This window comes from Phalacrocorax carbo, chromosome 1, assembly GCF_963921805.1.
Source record: "Phalacrocorax carbo chromosome 1, bPhaCar2.1, whole genome shotgun sequence".
Classification (NCBI taxonomy): Eukaryota; Metazoa; Chordata; class Aves; order Suliformes; family Phalacrocoracidae; genus Phalacrocorax; species Phalacrocorax carbo.
In genome coordinates this window covers 62,259,580-62,276,573 of record NC_087513.1, presented here as the reverse complement: position 1 = coordinate 62,276,573, position 16,994 = coordinate 62,259,580, and the positions used below count along the sequence as shown (strand labels likewise).

Sequence of the window (16,994 nt, the reverse complement as noted above, 5' to 3'; positions counted from 1 at the left end):
AGGAATGGAGAAAAGTAGTAAGAGAGCATATATTAAAATGGTAACTAGCAGAACAACATCAAATCAAGGGATTTTTACTCTGACGGGAAAGAATCAGAGCTATATGAAATATAGGAAGCCTGAAGTTTATACTTTGTTATTTATTTGAAAGGCATACAGTAATTTAAAAATCCTTAAATAAAACAAGGTTTAAACATACCTCTTATTAAATATTGTTGAAAAATACCAGCGAAGGAAGTAAAAAGCATATCCAGAGAGAGAAATTAAAAAAGCATAAAACTCACTGCATAGCTTTCCACTGAAGTAGCAAAAGGCATATAATGAGTTAATAAAGAAAAATATATAATAGTGCATCTATATTAATAGACTTACATTACATGGAGAGATACTTATGGATGTAGAATTATAATGATTTCAATAACATCCTTTTTATTAATAAGAAACATTATAAGTGGGCCTACTTATGATACATATTTACATACTGATTCAAGTACCTTACAGTATCTTGGCCAAAGACTCAGGTGCCATTCCTATACTGGCAAGTCTGTTACTGCACTGGCACTTCGAGCAAATAAGTTGAAAGAACCAGTCCGCTTCCTTGTTGAAGGGAAATAGAAATGCAAAACAACTGAAAGACAATCATGCCAACTAGAGAATGTCTTTATTTAGTGCCCAGGAAATTTCCAGTCCATCTCAGAACAGAATGGTTAGAAAGTGTGTTGACCTTATCCTTGAGATTTCAGCGGTATTTCAGAGCCAGACTTGCTGGCCACCGGCATTCTACAAGACGCAGAAATGCAAGCTTCAAACTGATATAAAGGGAAACCCTAGATGTCAGTGGTTACCTAGAAAGGCAGTAGAAATGTCTCTATTTGAATATGAGATCTAAGTTTGTGAGATGCTAATGAAATTCCTTGACTCGCTGGAGTCCTTGGGTAGTGATAGGGTTAGCATGCTACAAGCTCAGCTATTAAGTTATCTTGTTTTTGTATTACAGACAGTATAAACACTGAAATAGAAAGAGCAAAAAGTGAAATTAAGGATAGGAGGAAATGTTTTAATATTAACTGGCACTGCTCTTCTGGCTGGCATAGCAGAGAACATGCAGTATTTGAACTAAGTTAAAAAGCTGGGTAAAAGAGCTAAATGCTGTTTAGAAAGAATGAGAACAATAGGAAACGTGTTCAATAGTAAGTTATATTTGCAGAAAAGGCTAATTTGAGTGTTTTGTCTGAAGTCAATTTATTGATTGCTAAAACAACAATGGGATGTGCTTAAATCAGTACGGGATTATGCTCAGCATGTTAAATTACCAAGAAATTTACTGACTGATTTGGCTCTAAGAGCTAGGAATGAGGTAGGTGTGCTTAAAAAAATATTTGAAGCTGGGAATTACCAGCAATGATAACAATATACAGATGAAGATCTGCAGGGAACGCAATGATTTGAAGAATGTGAAATGAAGAAAACTATCTCCTTTGCACAGTATGAATACAGATTTTGGTAGGGATTCTGCAGTCACGTAATTTCAATAAAATCCATATGAATCCAAACACAGGTAACAGACTGATACTTCTGTAGTGTGAACTAGAATACAAATAATGGCTGTGGCAGAATTATAAACTATTTGAAAGAATTAAAGAAAATATATATCTGTAGTACCAAAAACTATACCAAAACTAAACAAAAATTAGCAGCTTCTCTGTAGCCTGTTAATGGTGGAAATAACTGATTTTCCCTGCTCTATCTGCTTTTAAACTTGAAAGATCTTAAAGTGATTGAAGCTGTGTAGTGTGTTGTGTGCCCAAGCTGTTCCACCTCAAGAATGAAAATACCTCCCTCTTCTGTAAGCCACACTGGGATCTGGAATCCATTCTGTATAGCATTTAAGTCTTCAAAGGTTTATTTTCTTTCAAATTGCAAGCTAATTGCAGTACGCATAGAATCAATGGGAGATGTGATTTGATTCCGTTTTCAGCCTGATGGCATTCAAACCTTTATCTCTCACTCCTTGACAGCATGCCCAAATCAGCAGACTTACTAGCTTTTTCTGTTGAAGGACTGGGAAGGCATTTTCTGCTTCTCCTATTGCACTGGACCACTATGTAGCAAGAATATAAGATATACGGAACAGAAGGAAAAAGCAAATAAAAAGAGTGAAAACATTACTTAGAGGAGAGAGCATATGCTGAGAAGGCGAGTCCTAGAGGACTTGGAACCTGGTCCAAATATAGTGCATTTTAATTGAAATAGTTGTGTATTAAAGGTTAAGTCCAAGCACTCCCCAAACAAACAAAACCAACCCAGTGGTAATCTAGAAATTCTGCTTTAATCTTTGTTTTATCTCAGTTTGACTAACACTCTTCTTCCTGTTCTGTTCAATTTCTTCTCAACATTTTGGTTGTCAAAATACAGAGATGACAAATGACTTCTTTTCAGAAAGCCAGCAGAAAATCTGTGTACCACTGATGCATAGTGCAACATGTGCAAACTGTTATGAATGTTAATAACTCTGTCACCCTCTCAGTTGGTAAAACATACTTCTCAGAGGTAACTCCTTTTCGCAGACATGAAAGATTGGCTTAGAATTACCACTAATCAATGTTATCTAAAAAGTATGTACAAGAGATATAATAAGTAAAATATAAGGTTGTAAGCCAAAATTAAGGCAATAATGTGTGACTAAGGAAATTTTAACCAAGCATAAAACAGCATGAAAATAGAGGACAAAAACTTACATAGCTGAATGAAGTTAGCCAAGATGAAAGAGATCAGTTTAGTTCTCCACACATAATATCAGCTCTGCACTAATAAAATAAGCATTTCTTCGGTGACATTTTTAACAGCTGCTGTTGACAGTCCTAATTTTTACTAAGCCTACAGAAGCCCTGCTGGCCTTCCAGTAGCAATGGATTTGTAGACTGATTTTTCTCTTTAGCTGTGATCCAAAACCAATTCCAATCAGGGCAATGAATAAGATAATTTCTCAGTAAATCAATATCCAGGCTGGGTTAATTCACAGCAACTCTTTGATCAAGAAGTTCTATAAATTAAGTTATCTGCATCTGAGGAAGTGCACAACTGAAGAAAGGAGCTGGTGACTAAAATTTTGGTTTTTTTCTGAACTATTTCTTGGACGTTTCCTTAATCCCTGTGAAGTGTTCTGATTTTGATTGTGTTAGCATAGCTTGCCATACAGCCGTATTTATTAACACATACATGTTGTCCACACAAGACTGAAAACTTGTGGTAATGTATACAATACATAGAGTTAAAATATTTTAAAAAATTGTGATTAAGATTACAAATGAATGGATTCTTAAAATGTTCCTTGGCCACGTTGCCAAATCTACAAGATGTTGTGGTGTCTGTTAACTGCATCTCATCATCAGAAAGTAAGAATGAAAATACATTTGTTATTGTTGGGTGATTATTTTTAAACAGAAATCTCCATAAATTGCTCAAGTATTACAATAAGACAGTGTGAGTTTAAAAATTATTGGCTGTGAATATATAAATATATTTTGTGTGAAGGGGATTGTGCACTTCGAGATTGTGCACTTAGAGTCTAGAACGGCTACTGTGCCAGCAGGATAAAAATACAAGAATTCAGAGTACAGATAAGATGGGGAAACCAGTCCAGGAAACTGTTTTGCACTGTAGCCAAAATCAATATCTAGGGAAAAACGATAGAACAAGGCAACATGTGGTGAAACTTTCCTACCCTCCACTGATTTACACTTTAGGGATTTCCTGGGCCAGAGGCCTTCTTTTTTTGTGTCTATTTGCATTTGCAGTGGTAAGGCTGACCTCAGGCCTCCCAGAACCATGAGTTCACTTGCAGAGTGAAGTATTGCCCACAATAAAAGTTGGAATTATGAAGCACTTAAGCCAAATGTAGATACACAAGTTCTTGGGACCACATGGGGTACACATGAGGGTGATGCGGGAGCTATGCAGTATTGTTGTGAGGCTACTCTCTATCATATTAAAAAGGTTATGGCCACTGTGGGAGTTTAGTGACTGAAAAAAGGCAAACATTACACCTATGGGAGAGGACCAAGATCTGTGGAGATACAAGATGGCCTCAGTACCTGGAAAGTTATAGAAAAAAAGTCTTCCTCAAAGCTGTTTCCAAGCACATGAAGGACAAGACGGCAACCAGGAACAGTCCGCATAGATTTATCAAGGCATAATTGTGCCTGATTGACCTGGTTGCCTTAATATCGCCCATACACTTTATGTTCTTACCATTCACCCCTTCTCCAGCTCATTTAGGAAAAGGTTGACCAGCGTGGATGCTAGAACAGATTGCAGCAGGATTTCACATATGGTGCCCCTCCACTATCGACTAGCCATTTTTCCTGATTTATTTTTTCTGCTTTTTAATCAGTGGTGTTCACATATGAAGAACTTCCCTCTTATTTCATGACAGTTTAGTGTTTTTAAGAACTTTGGATGAGGGACCTAATTTACAAGAATTTTGAAAATCCAAGATCACTCTGGTCTTTCTTGACTACATCCTTGTCCTTTCTTCCAAAGAGCTCCTAACCGATACCTGAGGCTTAACTTCCCAACCAACATCTTCCTTTTCCAGCAAGATACCATATTTATCATACAGTATTTATCATACAATATTTATTATTTACATACCCACAGATTCTGCTCTTCAGAACCATTTAAGTGACGGAGATATAAGGCATGGTAGTTTGTAGGTCCTTAAATATCCCTTGGATATCTTTGAAAGAGTCAGAGCACATTAACTACCACCTAGCGCTCATATAGCAAGGAGCTTCTGAGTGAGTGGCTATATACCAGAGTCCAACTTATCTTCATCTGTGGGTGAATAAAGTTTGTTCCTTGTCATTCATTAATTTTATCTAAGGTTCCATAATTCCTTCTGCTGACACTTCATTTTATCAAGGCTTCTGAGTCTCCATGTCAGTCCTGTCTTAGGAGTGAAGCCTTCTCATCCTATTAAGGCATGTCCTGATTTTGGTGTATCCTGAGAATTGAAATGTATATGCCAGGGAGGAGAAAGAAAGAATGCAAATTACTGCAAAATCTATGTGGATGAGGAATTTTCAACGCATTTTTTATTAACCATAATCCTTTATTAGACCTCACAGAGGTGTAAACTATACATACAAATACATTAGAAAGATACCCTCTTAAACAGTAATGCTTCACATTTTGGACCTGATACCAAGAGGGTTGCAAACATTTCAGTACATTCTACAAACCAAAGGGTGCATTAGCCTTTATGTATACAGAGTGACAAAGCCCTTTACTGAAATCAAAGTAGATAAAAGTGAAAATCAGTCAACTACCTCTTCCAACCTTTACCTACCATAAATGCATATAAAAGCCTTTAAAAGCATGAATACACTATTATTTATGGAGCAAAGTTTACTGTTCTAGACAGCTTGTAGAGAGAGGGGAAGAGAATGGTCAAGATGGCATTACATGAACTGCAAACTAGCAAAAAATTCTTGATTTTTTTTTAATATTTGTACATATTAAGAGCTCCGTATTTTGATTTATTGGTTGTTACTAGAAAAGCTTATAAGTGCTAAATGGGGAGAATAGCGCAACAAAGACATTGTTGAGGTATTTGGGGGATTCTGCAACACAATGATGTTACATACACAGTATGAAATATTATTTGTCATCAAGTAGTGACATTGTATTATGAGTAAGCACAAGAAAATAAAAAAGAAAGAATAAATCCAGTTAGAACTTTAATAGAGAGTTTAAATGGTTTTTAGTGAATGAACATTGAACACTTGTCACTGTTTGGTTATAATGACTTGAAATGTTGATAGTAGCATTATTCAGTAGTGAAATCAGATATTCATGTATCCACATTCATGCTTGCGTCATGGAAACCCCAGTTTTAGTCAGGATACCAATTGAAGTCCAACAGTGAAGAAAGGGAGGACAGTTAATATTCTTATTGGAAAGGGTGTCCTGAAAACCTAGTGCTATTGATCTCTTCATTTAGCACTTCTGGGTGGCTTTGCAGGTAATTTGAGGAGAGAAAGCTCATGTATGATTTGATTACCAGCAGCAGGTGGTGCTGCTTCTTCTACTTTAACTTTGTTTCCTAAAATCCTGAGGCTTGATAAACATATTTAATATTCAACCCAAGGACTCCAAGGATTAAGAAACTATAAAGCAGAACCATCACATTCTGATAAAAGCAACGTGAAGTATCAGACTACAGTTGAAGCTGTTCAGAAGATTATGAAGTACCAGTATGCTTTCAGTGGAGCATTTTATGACTCATGTTTGATGAGGCTTAGTTTAATCAGGCAACTATTATCATTATACACTTTTAAAAACTGTTTTTTTCATCTTCCATAGGATTTCCATAGAATTCAGTTGAACTAATTCCTTAGAAATGGTAATAAATGAAAAGTTAAGATTTATATACTGTGTCATGCAGTGTAACTTGCATGTGTTTTATTATATTAAAAAATGTCTCTAAGTGGAAATAATGAAGAGTATTATAGTTCTTATGTAGTATTTATAGGAATTTGATTTGAAATTCTAATCTAAAAAAAAGTTAAGATAGAATTCATCCCTGTGCACACAAAAAAAGACATTGTACCTCTTTCATTGGTAGCGCTTTAGTCTATTGGTCTTAGATCCTTTGTCTTTAATCATTGTCAGAGTAGGCTTTTTTTTTCATACCATAAACCATTTTAATGCCAGTAAACCAGGAAGAGTGGAACATTAATTTGATTTTAAAATTTACAAAGTTAAATATTTCATTACCAAATATGAATGTCATTGAATCAGTTGTAAATATAGTTATCTGGTTAAACATTTTTCTTTTACATGAGTACATGAAGCATGATTCTATTTATCAAATAGAATCCTTTTTGTTCTGCAAGTACTTTGTTGTTGCTTTAGAGGAATGAGATGATACTAATGAATGTAAAATACAGTAAGATGGAATGTCTTAGATTTAGTTAGAAAATGGTTCATACATATAAATTGTGGAAAAAAAATGTCCCAACTGTATTTGTGTTGTTTAAGAACTTCAATCAAGTGTGAATATGTAAATATTGTAGGTGGGTGTATGCATGTTAAATATTTGTGGGAATTTTTAGCAGCAGAAGTATCAAGGTGATGCTTTTTATGACTTTTGTGAACCAAGCTGGCAAAATAAAGTTATTGAAAAATACAGAGAAATCAAAAATTATTATAAATTATTTGAGATATAGGAATTTACAGTGCTAAGTCTTTTCCATTTCTGAAATAAGTAAGGGTACTATAGAGAGGCATGAATTATTCTTACAAATAACATCTAATTGACAAATGGATAATTGAGGTGATATTATTAAATGACAGAAATTGACATTCTTCTCTGTTTATATTACCCATTAGTCTTACTTTGAAAGGATGCTTACACATAAAAAATCTCACATAACAGAAGTTATCTGGGGAAGAATGAAATAAAACTAAATTTTTAAATCAATGTTTCCATAATAAGGCCCTCAGAGTTATATCTGTGTTTTATGTCTGTACTTAAACAGATAGATAATTTGCTTGATGACACCAAAGAAGTGTCTCATGATTTAAAAGTCAGGTTATTTCTTTAGGTGTGAGAAACAAAGGTAGGATCTAACTTGTGACATCCATATTATACAAAGGTCTTCTAAAATTAGGTTCCAGTTGGATTATTGACCATAATCCATGAGAAATGATGTGTAAAAAGCAAGAAATTAAAATTATACTGGAGTGGAAAAAGAAGAAAAGCATACATACATGTGCACACACACATTATGACTTTATATATATATACACATATACATACATATGTCTGCATATATGTATATATCTATATATACATTCACACACCCTTTATGCAACTAGTATAAGATTTCCTAATGTAAGCATCAGGGAGGTCCTTCTTGTTTTAGTCTCTGCTAGACTGGTATCTCTAGACTGTACTATATGTAATCAAGTTTCAGATATTCCCATAACACCCTTCATGTAAAAAAATCAAAGAAGATTTATATATATCAGCTACTGCGTGTTTGGACACCTATAGTCCAGTAGAATATTCCAATACTGCAAGAAGCAAAATGTAGTGTAGAATTAGAATGAGTAAAAACTTTGTGTTAATAAAGTCTTTCCTTCTTTCAAGACAACATTAATCTAGTTGTTTTACTTAACGCTATTTCCACACATGAGCTGGATAATTAATAATCTCATCAAGGCAAATTCTTTATTTTTTGTGGATTGTACCCAAGAGGAAAAAATCTTAATCACTTGAAAGCCTCATCTCCTCCTCCTTACCCCTGCCACCCAAATCAAAACAAAGTGAATAAAATAAAACACCCCACCCCCCAAACAAACAGACAAACAATAAGATTATGATGCAATAGTGTTTTAACTAGTTTTGCTGGGGGGAAGGGGAGGGAGGAATTAATGTTAGTTTTGAATAGAAGGTTGGCATTTAGAAGACTTGTTTGCACTGAACAGTATCCTTAAAAGAGGGACCAGTATAGGTTGAGTCCCCAAATAAATTATTACTATTCCTTTTCAGACTAAAAATAAACATTTTAAATATATTGATTATACCTTCATCAGAACATAAGTACTATATCTAGCCTATAGGTTCCAAGAATCTCTATTTGGGCTTAATTTACCATCATTTCAAAACAAAACAATGAAATGTGTAATTTTGCACATTAGGATGTTCATAGTGATCACATAAAGTAAAAAAAAAAAAAATTCACAGACTGTTAGCCATATATTTCAACTTTTTCTCACAATTTGAAACTGGTGAGAATTAAAAATAGCATCACTTCCTTGTTAGGAATATTTATTTTCATTCTTTGTTAAAATCAGGTGCATTTCTTTGTGCATTTCTTTTGGGGGGCATGCCATGGGTGAGAAGGTGATCAGGTAAAAATAAAAATGGGTGCTCAATGGAAATCTTGATCATACCAAGCCACTGACTTTAAGCCAAACACTACACTGATTTCAGGTGAGAGTGCGGCTTAAAAATCTTTGGTATGATATAGGACTCACATTAATCTGTACAGGCTTTCAGTCATATCCTTTGTTTTCTGACTTCAAATGCTTTTCTTCATCTGTATTTCTGACTTGGAGTATAGATTCAGAATTGCATTTCAAGTCTATGAATTTTTGTGGCATTTTGACTCTTATTCCTGCCCCGTCTCCATCAATTTAAGATTTCTTTGCTGTTGCTAAGTGACAAAAAGTTGAAAAATTATGGCTAGTTGTATTTCTACTTTAATAACCATACCTATATAATTGTCATTTTCATACATTAAAAAAATATTTATGCTTTCTTTTATATTTTAGTCAAGTACTTTCTTAAACAAAACAATAGCACCACTTTGGCATTGTTGGCCAAATCAGTAACAGGTAAAGCAAATATGCATCCACTTTTCTGAACTTGTGTTACCATGCACTTGCTTGTTAAAATGGAGACCCAAGAAGATGCAGTGCCTGGCCTAGGAGCCAGGCCATTAACCAACTTGAACAGTTGATACTAAGTCAATGACCAGCTCGTGGGGCAACTGAACATAGCTACTACTTGTGTATGGAATTCACTTCTGCAAAGAAAGCCTACCACTAATTTACCCTTTAATTTTAAAAACGGAATTGACAGTCTAACCTGTCTTGGGCAAAAGTTCCCAACTTTAATGTATCTACAGGGACTGTAAGCAGTATCCCATTATCTGATTTTATTTTTTCTCTTATCTGAATGGAAGAAATGAGCCTCATACAAGTCTTTCACACAAATATAAGTATAGGTTTGTAAGTTCATTTTGAGCTGAATTTAGATTTTATTAATTTTCCATTTAAACTCTTAATGATTAATTATGGTATTATGGAAATGAGGCTTAAATTTTGCTACCTTGATGAAAGAGATACATTAACTTCAGTGCGTTTAGATCTGTAGTCCTTTTTGAACTAACTGAAAACAATGAGACATAATTCACTTTTTTACTTCTGAACTTCAGTGACATTCTGTGGAATATTTTGAGTTATATGTCTATTCTAGAATGCAAAAATCTGTGACTTCTGTCATGTGATTTACATGATATAGAAGGATGGAAAGTGGGATTTTCTTTACCACGTAAGTGATTTATTAGAATCAATGCCATCCAGTGGGAGCCCTGTTCCTAAATATCTGGAGTGTTTTTGAAAATCCAGCTGAACCCTTCAATTTCTCTAATTAGAGGTTTTTCAAGTACGACTACTTTGTACTTTTGGGATGGAGATGTTTTGGCTCATGCTTCACCTTCTTTAAGTAGTGGATTTATTGAGATTATTAAGCTAATGCTTATTATTAAGCCCTTTCTCTTTCACACAGACTGGTATATCATGTGCTCCCTGCCATATGACTGGAGATTTCTTATATGAGTATGCATTTCTCATCCATGCATTTCTCACCTCTATGGTGGTGGAGCTAGTCTCCATTTTGTGATACCATTCATTCTCTAGCAAAGCAAAGTGTTGCCTTTGACTCTTGTAGCTATTCGTTATTTATTGTACTTTCTGTCAAGAATTGTTCTAATTTGTTTAGACAGTTGTCAAGTTCTGATGTTAGATATTGCTGTCTATGAGTGACATTTTCTAATGATTTCTCAACAGGAGAAATATGGTGGCATGAATGTAAGTGCATGAATCACAAGATAAAACCAAAATTTGAATTAATTTACAGGAATTAAATTGCACAATGGTGTAAGGTTATTCAGTTATGTTAACACTGCATCAGTAAAATTTTACCTACAAAGAAACTTGCCACTACAGAGATCTGCAAATTGCCTTTGCGCTCACACCTTTCCTCCCTCCTCCCCTTAGAACTTAAGAGGAGGTAGGGGAGAGAAAGAGTCATGGGACACAAAGTGGAAATTTGTGTTATATCTGTGATAGCAAAACAATGGCTTATTCTTCGAATGCATTTCAGAATTCTTAACAGTCATTGAAGTAAAAATACATCCCTCTACATCCCCTCTGCCATAAAAAGGCCTGTGAGAGCTGTGACAGCTACCAGAATTTCTACCTCAGTTTATTGAATTGGTGAATAATTTAAGTTAGTTTCCCCATCTCTTTCTCTATATTTTCTTCCTTCTTCAACATATCTATCTCTGGCAGTGACAACTGTGACATATTCTTTTTATTCATTTACTGTTCTGCTTTTATGATGCAATGGCAGCCTATTGTGCATGTAAACATGCACGTCACAGAAAGTGGAGGGTTTAAAGGGTCACACAGGAATACATTGCATTTTCCTTGGAAAAAATATAAAACCCAAATTTTCTATGGGAATAAAAAATTGTTAGACTTTTAAGACCTACTTTTCCCATCTGTTTCACAAGAAACTGTTGAGGAGCTGTACAATATGCAGTTTGCAGAGATTCTTCTCTTGTGTGTTAATCAATAGTTCAGTCATCTATTCCCATGGATGTAGCAGAAAGTAAGGCAGATTTGAGCCTTTAAAAAGAGATATTTCCTTTACAGATCTAATCTAACATCTGATACAGTGTCCTCCCTGCCCTCTTTGGGGCTGACAAAGGGATACTTCATCTCTTGTCTGAGTTTGCCTCATGCAGAGTGGTGGGGGAGAAGAAGTCGAGTTGCAGCTCTGGACAGGATGGAACAGTGCATTCTCCCCTGCCTTCTCTTCTCTCACAGATAAATTTGTTGCTCACCTTGGGACATGGTTGGCTACCTATCTCTCTTTACTGCATGCCCGATCTAGCACCGAGTTGGTCTACAAGGATGGAGCATAGGACACAGTGTTATTCAAGGCAGAATCAGTGCAGTACCTACCAAGGTTACATGGCAGAGATTATCTGAAAATATGTGTCTCCCACAAGAGTGCGTGAAAAGCTTATGTGAGTAGCAGTTTGAAGGACTTTATGGTTCATCTCTTCTTGAGAACTCTTTCTATACTGTAATTTGGTGATTAGATTAGCTTTTCTTACAGAGAGATGCAGCAGCCTAATTAACAGTCAATTTAGTCACATCTGGTTGTGGGAAGAATGAAAATGGCAAAGAACTTGAGTAACCCTCTCTCACGTTTGAATAGAATGTTGATATTTCAGAAAGATTTAGGTCCTGATGGGCTACCCTTTGAAGTCATTTGAGGGCTGTTTTTCAAATTGTCTTCTCCGGGCCCAGACACCTATGAATTTGTGTTCCACATTACTGTGAGGACACCATCCCTCAAACATCTAAATGGAAAAAAGTATCTGAATTTTCTTTTGAAAATGGGAAAGTTATTTCCATGTTGGAATTTGAAGCCATTTTATTTCATTTAAAGTGAATATTTTAAAAACTATTTTGTTATTTAATCTTTGGCTTAATCTTTTAATATTTGCTTTTACTCATTACTGTTTTGGCCAGACCCTTTCATGTAACAAACTATAAAATAGCACCGTTGTACTATAAAACAGAGATTTTTACATACTGTTTGATATATGTGTATTATTGATATGCTAAATTTTACATACTGCATTATATGGAGGAAGAAAGAAGTTACCTATACTGTTGCAAAATAATTACCTGGAAGAATCATTAATGGTTTGAGAGCCTATGTATGCTTTAACTGCTTTTAAAAATCTTTTGTCTCACAAATTGCAATAAACTGCATCTTTGCAAGAGAAGGAAAAATAAAACTGTCTTAAAACAAATGCATCTATAACCCATATTCTGTCAAAATGCCACAGATGGAATTAATGGATGTTTAAAACGGTATATGTTACCTTACTGCTGCTGTTACTGGGAATGTCAAACTGTGCAAATATGAAGGGGTAGACAAACAATGTTATCAGACACTGTAAAACAAACAGCCTGTTGCTTGTATAGAAGTGCAAATAAAAAAAACACCACTTAGACAAGGCTGATGAATGACTCTAGCAGCCAGTGTTCATAGGTTAATTTAGTGCAATTGGATCCATCAAAGGCCCATAAATTTGTAGGCTTTTGAGGGGCACAGGACTTTAAGAGTTTTTGTGCAGGACATTTAAAACAGGTTAACAAACAGTAATATATCAACCACAGAAATTTTTAGCTCTGGGCTGGTTAAAATGTTCTGTTCTCTAAAGACTTAATATTGGAATGTTTAGTTGCATTGTTCACTGGGAGAATGCCCATTGGTTGAGATTGCATCAAGCTTATTAAACCATAGTTTTTTTTTTAAGTCTTCCAATGTTTAACAAATAATTTATTTACAGCAAAGTATCCTGCAGATGGCACATTCATTCTTCATTCTTGTGGATGGCATGTTCTTACATTCTGTAGTTTCTGTTTCCTGTGTTCCCTCTACTTGTATTCTTCAAATGCACTTCCTGAAGGTGTAGAAAAAAGAAATATTATTCCAGATAGGTTTTAATATGCTGCATGATCAAAAAACTCATATTAGAGGGAAAACAGTTATCCTGAATGCTGGAATTGCTGGAGCCCTTCCTTCACTTCCCAGAGAACTAAACTACACAAAACTTCTGTACACTAAATTCCCTGTTCTCCCAGGCATAAACACTTTAATTACTGCCATTGTTGATCTTGGCAGAGGAAACATCTGCATACTGGAATGTGGATGGGCTTAGACAACCAGTAGGTACCTAAGATTTTCTTTCTTTCAGAACAACGACATATGCAAAAGCAGGATGTGTAGGGGCCAGGGAACTTTAGAGTTGTAAGTGCAGGATTTACGGACCCTCCTGGGCTTTGGTACCCAGTGGTCAGAGGTTTTCAAAGTTGCTGAGTGGGACCCTGTTACCTACATTTTGCATAAATGGCATATTAGCTGTGTAAGGTTTTGGTTGGATAAGGCCTTTCAGAGGATAAAAAGTGTGGGTTCACTGCAGGAGCTGCAGCCAAATAATATTTATTTTCAAAAGAGACAAGGTCATGTGCCAGGCAAATCAAGAGGTCTTTGGAATGAATAATGCCCTCAGTTCATTATCCTTCCATGCACCATCCAGTTTCCAGCAGCAGTGATGTGTGTAGCATATATCTTTCAGTTTGATTTCCATATTTGTCATGCTTGTAAATATTAGCTGGGCCCAAATCTTTGCACATTCTGTACCAGACTAGAGGCAGAATTGTTAAGTGACTCTTCATATTTATAATCCTCATCAGAAGTAAAATTCTTAGTTAACTGAAATGATGTCTGTTGGCTTACGAAAAGGCAGAAATTGAAAATCTCCCTAAGAAAGGTGAGGCATGTGTATGCAGTTCTATCACTGCATTATCTGCTATTTAAGCCCTAAAAAAAAAAAGTATCTTTAAAATTTAAAAAATAATGAAATTTTTGCCTGCTTTTTGATGGGCAGAAAGAAAATGGAAGCTGATTTGGTGCATTACATTAGTTTTGTGGGTTATTTTTAAAATGATTTCCTATATAAAATCCTATTCTATATATAACTTTTCCATTTTCCTCCAGTATCTATTAAACATAAATCAGAAACTGGCAAAGAATCACAAAACTTGAGCTCGCATAGAGCTTATTAATTTTCACTGGTTTTGGATTGGGTTCTGGTGGATATGAGTTGAATTATTATTTTCAGAATATAAAAAAACCCCAAGCAGTACTTGTAATTGTTGAATTAATTATACCACCAACAAGTAAGAACACTGAGCCAAACTAAGATTTATCATCACTGACAAGCCAAATTTGTTAATAGGAAAGTATTAATAATGAAGAAATGTCTTTGTTAGGAATCTGCCATTGTAGACATTCTGAGTCCAAAATGCAATACTGCATGAGGAAGAAGAGATTAATCATCTAGTCACTATTCCCGTGATCAGTTCAGTAGGATACTGGCTTGTCTTCATCAGATTTTGATAACACTGCTGTAGAATGGATCCTCTAGCATGGATCAAATACAGAAACAGAAATGTCAACAGAATTCTTGCTTATCCATAAGTGAAAATAATTTTTGCTGTTTCATTGCTTGTTGCTCTTCCAGCCTTTCCAACAGTACTTTTTCTGTCTTTAGTTTTCCCCAAGTTGTACCTTATTTTCACCCTGAAGTACTCATTCTGGTTGAACCCTTCATTTTTCACTGATTTTCACTGAAATCATCATTGCAGCACTTCAAAGGAGTCTGCCACTGTTAAAGATACTGCCTTATACTACAAATACTTATCCTGGTAACAATGAATTAAGAAAACAGGAATTTCTTGACTCATCTGCCCTGTTTTTTTTCCTCATGGCAACAAAACAAAACATCCTTGTCAATGCTGCCCTGAGGTTTCCTCTTTGAAGAGAGTTTACCAGCATATAGGAGAAGTTATATGCTACATTTTATTTGCAGAAAGTCATACATTCTTAAAGGCAGCATATTCATGGTCTGTGAAATGGACAGTGAGGGCCTTATTATGAAACAACAGCCATTTTGCATTGCAGTGGCTTTCAAAGTATACTTAGATTGAAAATTAAATATAAGTTTCCAAAATGAAAATATAGATTCCCTCCACTGCTGTCGTTGTCCAATGTAAAATGTCTTTGTGATCCAAATAAAGCAAATACTAAGATGCAGCAGGGTTTCAGTTATAGCTTTTAATATTGACATGTAGATAGAATAATACACAGGCTACCTTTGAAATTGAGGGAAGATGGCAGGTTACTTTTAGAACAGTTTCTCCTCCGGAATCAGCATTTTGATGAATAACTAAAAAGAAGTATCACTGTAGCTGGCAGCAGTAACACGCATGCCAGAAAATGCTTTGACCCACATAACATATTTTGTCAAGTATGCAATGTTGAGACCATTGGAAAAAAAAAAAAAGTGTGAATTCCTGAATCAGGTTCTCAGACCTGTGTTTGCACTGGTTTAGAAAAGCTTGCCTTATTTCTTAAATCTTTGAAAAAAGGTAATTAGAAATAAAATTGTTATCTGTGATAACAATTTTATTATCAGATCTTCTGAGCTGATATTCAGACTCAGACAAAGACAATAAGCATTTTAAGATGACAGATGCAAAATGTCAGCTTTGCATAAGTCAGCTGATGAACAAAGAAACGCAGACCTGTAACCTATCACCTTAAGCATGGACCTGTGGAAATGGGGCAGCATTTATCATAAGGATAACGACTACCTCAGTGATAGTAAAGGTCATTTAATTAAGATGGAAGGGTATTGGAAAGCATGCAGCAGCATTCTTATCCTATTAGGATGGACATTCAAACCTCACACTGGCATGAAAAGATCTCTTGCTTTATTGGTAATAAATGGAAAGTCTAATGTTTGTAGTAACAGGCATGATAACTTAGCTACAAACTCTCTGGGGTCTCTTTGAAAGCTTTTTAGTTCTGTGGGCAGTGTGATCAGTAACATAATAACAAGGCTGGAAAGTAAGCAATGGGAGAAAATAATTTTCTGAAGTGAAGATGCCAAGTTCTTCTATCTGTTACACTTAAAGGTTCCCTCATAGGCTTGGTAATGGGGCATGGCTGTAATACAAATTAGGATTAGTGCCATTGTGCATATTTTGGCCTGTAAATGTATCTGTGAGTTGATACTGAGCCAATTACAAAAGAATCTGTCAATCTTAGAAAGATTACTGAGAAATAATGCAATACTTTTTCTGTTTTCTTAATGGCATTTTCTTAAACTAAAAATTTTAGCATCTTTCCCCTCTCTCTCTTAGTCTGACTTAGTATTTATTTAAACAGTGAAGATTAGATAAAATCTAAAAAGGATTTTTTGGAGAATCTGCTTCCTATTGATACTTTGTTGGTAAAATTATTTATGTGTATTTTCAACATTTGAGGCCTAAAGAAGAATAAGGACTAAAAAGCTAAGGAAAAGCAGAATTATATCAAGAGGTACACCTCTTTGGTCCTTTTGCTCAGGTTACAACAGGATGGCTTGGAACTGGTTTTTTTTGCTTTCCCTCTTCTTTTTTTATGGGATTTTAAAACCAGCCTTAACAGCTCACATTCACATGACAGTTTTCAAAGTACCTTGTAGCCTTAAATTGATGAGAAC

The 16,994-nt window shown here is 35.1% G+C and overlaps 1 protein-coding gene across 1 annotated transcript in view; it reads right to left on the bottom strand.

Moving 5' to 3' along the window:
- Positions 1-4,995: 4,995 nt before the first annotated feature.
- The window catches only part of IGF1 (insulin like growth factor 1), a 57,885-nt gene continuing 45,886 nt past the window's right edge, over positions 4,996-16,994 (bottom strand). Inside the window, exon 4 of the mRNA XM_009501234.2 lies at positions 4,996-13,346. Coding sequence (XP_009499529.1) covers positions 13,287-13,346 — 60 coding nt within the window. The 3' untranslated portion in view covers positions 4,996-13,286. The remainder of the gene's footprint in view (positions 13,347-16,994) is intronic.